At 56.9% G+C, this 5,410-nt stretch overlaps 3 protein-coding genes across 3 annotated transcripts; 2 read left to right on the top strand and 1 right to left on the bottom strand.

Moving 5' to 3' along the window:
* Positions 1-323: 323 nt before the first annotated feature.
* PLICBS_000487 (uncharacterized protein) lies at positions 324-1,390 on the top strand (the record flags this gene model as incomplete). Its single annotated transcript, XM_018318507.2, has 3 exons — positions 324-594; positions 658-1,250; positions 1,316-1,390. The coding sequence occupies 3 exons, from the start codon at positions 324-326 to the stop codon at positions 1,388-1,390; spliced, it is 939 nt and encodes a 312-aa protein (XP_018184032.2).
* A 257-nt stretch (positions 1,391-1,647) lies between these two features.
* Positions 1,648-3,219, bottom strand: PLICBS_000488 (L-aspartate decarboxylase dtxS4; the record flags this gene model as incomplete). The annotated part of the gene is made up of 1 exon (XM_018318506.2): positions 1,648-3,219. One exon carries the CDS (start codon positions 3,217-3,219, stop codon positions 1,648-1,650), a length of 1,572 nt encoding a protein of 523 aa, XP_018184031.2.
* Positions 3,220-4,324: 1,105 nt separating this feature from the next.
* Positions 4,325-5,089, top strand: PLICBS_000489 (uncharacterized protein; the record flags this gene model as incomplete). The annotated part of the gene is made up of 1 exon (XM_018318504.2): positions 4,325-5,089. One exon carries the CDS (start codon positions 4,325-4,327, stop codon positions 5,087-5,089), a length of 765 nt encoding a protein of 254 aa, XP_018184029.2.
* Between the last annotated feature and the right edge of the window lie 321 nt (positions 5,090-5,410).

Below are 5,410 nucleotides of genomic sequence, written 5' to 3' on the forward strand. Positions count from 1 at the left end.
ATTGGCCAACTGGAACGAACAGCTGCCAGGGAGCATATAGTGGTTGCCGTGAGAGTGAACAATCGACGCAAAATGGCGACGGTAATCTTAGGGTGAGCACGTCAGTGTCAGAAGATGGAATATGCAGGTCACGCATAATGACGCGTGCCAGGTACTGTAATCAATCGATAACCCCCACGGCGGGGCTTTGCTCGGCCGCCGTAGAGGGGCAACTGGCGATCAACTGCGCCATGAACGTGGCTGCAACCTAACTCTCCCTCACCCTCCATCCTCTCGTCGCGATTCAAGCCGGTCGGCGCGACTGAGCACCCGTCGCCGCGACCATGTTTCCCGGAGGCCCAAACCCGATACAAGTGCAATTCGTGCCGCCGTACAAGCAGGCAAGCCCGCCGACCCCAATCGTCTTGATCCACGACGGTGGAGGCACCATCTTCAGCTACTTCATCCTCGGCAGCCTCAACCGCGATGTCTGGGCCATCTACAACCCCAAGTTCTTCGATGGCGAGGCCTGGGAGGGTGGCATGGACGAGATGGCGCGTCACTACATCGACCTGATTGTAGATGCTGGCATCAGTGGCACGATTCTGCTCGGAGGTACTGTGTCTGCTGGCATGTCGCGTCACCCATGCCAGGCCTGTAGCTGACCCCTCCTCTTAGGCTGGTCTCTTGGAGGCTTCCTGTCGCTGACGATGGCGCGCATTCTTGCCGAGGACCCGTCCAAGAACCTGTCCATCGCCGGCTTCCTCATCATCGACTCGCCGTACCACATCGCGCGGTCCAAGCTCACCATGAAGACGACGAAATCGAAACTCGACGGGATCCCTCCTCTGGTCAAAAAGTCCTTCGAAAACTGCGACATAATGCTGCGGCATTGGGATCTGCCATCTTGGGACGGCCCGTCTGGCGAGGGCAAGGAAACGACGATGAGAGTCGCAGGCCGGGGCTTCACGCTTCAGCCAGGAAGCATCCTCTACAAAGCGTTGGGGGATACTTGGAAACCCATTGACGTGCGGCAATACGAGCATGAAACAGCAGCAGACAAGCCAATCTCGCCGCCCCCAGGTGTCATGATTCGATGCACGCGCCACACGCAAAAGGCAGACGAATCCGAGCCCGGAGTAGCCCTTATCGACATTTTCCGTGACGATACGCTACTGGGATGGGAGGGCAAACATGCGGATTTCATCAAGGCCGTCATTGATGTCGATGCCGACCACTATAGGGTCTTTGACAAGGACGATCAGGCCAAGGTACTAATCGCTTGCCCCGGCCCCAGCCAGCTGAAGCATACGATCGTCGACTGACATTTGCGCAGATGGAGAATCTGACCTTTCAGGTTAATTCTGGACTTGAGATCCTGGATAGCCTTGCTGGACCGTCGAAAAAGTGATTTCACCTTACGGCGGTTCCTGAGCTTCCCTCGCGAGTTTGAAGCAGCATGCCGGGCAATACCGCAGTGCTCTCCATGATTTATGACGCGATGAGCCTTTAGAATAGATGAGAAGCGAGCTCCTGTATATACACAGATTGCCCATGCGTCGGAAAGACCGATGATGGTTCATGATTCTTCCAGCTCGGTATATACATTCAACGGCTGGACTCTTTGCGTCCCTGGCCTAGCTGGTGACCCCAGCGACTTCTACATCCTCACGCGACGACTTCTTTCCCGACCTCCCCCAAAGCCTTGAACAATCCGTCCACGGTGCCGGCAAGCGTCTGGCAGTTGACAACGACTCTGAAGAAGTGACCCTTAGGCCCTGGCGCAAAGTCAAACATGAAGCCCCGCAGGAGCATCTTGTCCACCATCGCCCTTGTGCGCCTTGTGTTTTCTTCATTTGACTCTGATACCGTGCCCCCAGGAGCGTAGTAGAAGCACACCTGAAGGCACGACGGCGGGTCTGTTGATATGAGCTCGAAGTCGGGCGACGCGGCAACGAGGTCTGTGAGTCGGTACGCCATGTCGAATGCGTGGTCGATGCCCTTCTCGAAACCCAACGGCCCGTAGTACACCCACGCCAGGGCGAGTTTCAGGCTGTCCGCGCGCCTCCCGCACTGCAGCGTCAGGTCGGCAAGGTCCCAGACCTCATCGTTCTCCGGGTCGTGGAAGAGATAGCCCGCGCGCAGGGAGTTTGCGGCGTGAAACCGGCGCAGGTCGTTGGTCAGGAGGAACGAGCACGTCATGGGCACGTTGAGCATCTTTTGCGGGTTGATGGTGAGCGAGTCGGCCAGCTCGCAGCCGTCGAGCTTGTGTCGGTGCTTGCGCGAGAAGCAGACGGAGCCGCCCCAGGAGCCGTCGACGTGCAGCCACATGCCAAACTCGTCGCATACGGCCCTGAGGGCGCGCACCGGGTCGTACACGCCCATGACTGTGGTGCCAGCCGTCGCGTTGACGTACAAAGGAGTCATGCCCCGTGCCTGCGCTTCGAGGACGAGGGAGCGCAGGGACGATGGCATCATGCGCCCCAGCCCGTCCACCGGCACGCTCACGACACTCTCGGCGCCCATGCCACATGTCACGGCTGCCTTTTCGACCGAGAAGTGCCCATGCGCGCTGGTAAAGATGGCGAATCGATGTGTTCCAGAGCCCTGTAACTTTGTCTCTGGGTACAGCGCGCTGCGAGCGATTGCCAGAGACGTCAAGTTGGACGCGCTGCCTCCCTGGCATGTGACTCCTCCTGCATGTGGCCCGTCAAAGCCGAAGTATGATGCCAGTGCCTTGGCCGTGCTCTTCTCTATGATTGTGAGGGCGGGCGAGACGTGATAGACGTGGACGTTGGTGTTGAGCACCCCAAGGAGAATCTCCGATACGACCCCGACGGGGTTCGTGCTGGCGGTCAACTTGTCCATGAAGCCCTGGTCCCAGGTGTTGACGCTGTACCGTAGCACATCGCGAACCATATCGACGAGCCCCGTCTTCCCCAGACCCTCCTCAGCCGGTAGCGAGAACGCGAGTCGTTGTGACAGCTCCTGCGGCGAATACGGTTCCACGAGGGTGGTGCGTGGCCGGCCGCTTACATCGCGCTCGGGGAGGCCGGTCGCTTTGACGGAGGCGGCGTCATCTGCGGCCTTGATGTATGGAATGATGAGGGCTTTTACGGCGTCGAAGAGGTCCTCCATCTCCTCTGCGCGATGCAACGAGGACTTGCCCTTTGGGTGGCCATTGCCGTTGGAAAAGCCGTGAAGTGGCTCGGCTTCATGCTCGTGATCAGAGGCAGGCATGGCAATGGCGGGTTTCGGTGTGATGCAGGGCAATGAACTATATGATGCGAAGCCCAACTTCAATACAGTTGCAGGCCTGTGCTATCTTGAAGCATCTACGTATCCGTTCACAAGCAGTTGGCTCGCTGGTATGGATGGCGAGCAAAGCCGTAAGCGGCTGGCACTACTGACTGAGGGTATTCTCTAAGGCTGGACAAGTGTCGCATTAGTCTTTCCGGTGTCGCTCCTTCTTCGGGGTGCTGGTCGGTATTAGTATGCGGTGGGCTAGGGACTCGGAGCGCTGCAAGACCCCGATGGGTCGTCTCAAGCACGGTTGTTCGGTCTCGTCCGACGTGTCTTGCAGTTCTTTGGTGCCCTTTACATCGGACCCTCGCATCTTGACTTCCCCGAACTGAATTTGTGACCTCGCGATTTTGTTCAAGGTTTCATCATAGAAACATTTACGCTTCCGTCTTCACGTTCCGCGGCCTATCTGTCACATTTCAGTGTTTGCGAAAGTTGAATGTCTAGCAATTAATTCGTCCACCGACCATGAGCGCTGCATGTGATCGGAACATCCGCCACCAGATATGATGGAGGCCAATTTCTACGATAGTCTTGATGCTCGTTCCGGCCATCATGCTCCTTCTTGAAAAGACTTTGTAATTAGAAAAGAGTCTTCTTGTACAGAAGAGTTCCGTCACGATGAGGTCTGGTGGTGGTTGGCATGTAGCAGACAGGATGCGATTGGCGATAACGTGAAACGCCGACGTCAATTGGAGAATACATTTCATCCGTAATTTTAGCGACGACTTTGTTTCCACGTGAGCTTTCGCTATGAGAATGTTGCCGGCCTTCAATCTGCCTCGTTCATGTTGCGTGCGTGACAGTCAGACAGGGAAAGTCCTGACTAAGATCTCAAAAGCGTGGTTTACATCGAGGTCAACCGCGCACTGCGGCGTACCCCGCTTGATGTACGCACCTCACCTTGCGACTGACCCGACGTCACTTACGGCCCTGGTGCTGTGAGAACTTCCTAATCGTCCACATACTTGCACCTGAAAGCGCTGTTCCCCCAGATCGGGTAACTCCAGGAAACATCTTTACTTCATACCACAGGAACACAATGCCGACGTCACGACCAATCACCTCTTTCAAGTGCCTCACCTTTGACTGCTACGGCACACTCGTCGACTGGGAGGGCGGCATCTACAAGTCCCTGTCGCCGCTCGTGCAGCAGCTGCCTGAATCCCATCCTCTGCGGAATGACCGCGCTGCCGTGCTCAAGGCCTTTGTGCGTAACGAGGGCATCGTCCAGCGCGAGCGCCCGGACGCACTGTACTCGTCTGTTCTGAGCGATGCATATGGCCGCTTAGCCGAGGAACTCGGTGTCAAGTCCAACAAGGAGAACCAGGACGCATTCGGCAACGGCGTGGGTGACTGGCCCGCGTACCCAGACAGCGTCGAGGCGCTGCAGCGCCTGAAGCGGCACTACAAGCTTGTCATCCTCTCCAACGTGGACCGCGAGTCGTTTTCGCGGACACTCAGCCAGCAGCTGGCCGGGGTCGACTTTGACGCTGTGTACACGGCGCAGGAGATTGGCTCGTACAAGCCTGATCTGCGCAACTTTGAGTACCTGATCAAGCATTGCGAAGAGGACCTGGGCGTCAAGAAGGTGGACATCATCCACACGGCGCAGGCGCTGCACCACGACCATGTGCCGGCCAAGCAGTCGGGGCTCGACAGCGCGTGGATCGACCGCGGCGTAGAGATCAAGAGCGTGATGGGAGGTGAGCTCAAGGACTACAAGGACAAGGTGGACTTTACGTGGCATTTCCGGAGCATGGGTGAGATGGCCAACGCGGTTCAAAAGGCTGCGACACAAGCTTAGCCCAAAGTTTTGATTCTACGGCTCTTGGATCTGCTGGGAATATATCAAGTGCTACGAATACCGAAATGGAAGTCTAAGTGGTTACTTAGACGGTGAGCCCTGAAGCCTTCTGGTGATGTTGATAAGCTCTTCAATGTTCACGGTGCAGCCTCCGGCATTGATCCCCAGGTACATGTACACGGACAGTCATGCGCTGTAGCGGTACCAGGAAAGTGTAACTCTCCGGAGAAAGAGAGTGTTAGTCTCTGGCCAAGCCCGTCACCGACAGGTTGTGGTAGCTCCATCAGCGAGTCGCTTAACGGCCCGAAACACCAGCAAAGT

This window comes from Purpureocillium lilacinum (assembly GCF_023168085.1).
Source record: "Purpureocillium lilacinum CBS 284.36 DNA, scaffold_1, whole genome shotgun sequence".
NCBI lineage: Eukaryota > Fungi > Ascomycota > Sordariomycetes > Hypocreales > Ophiocordycipitaceae > Purpureocillium > Purpureocillium lilacinum.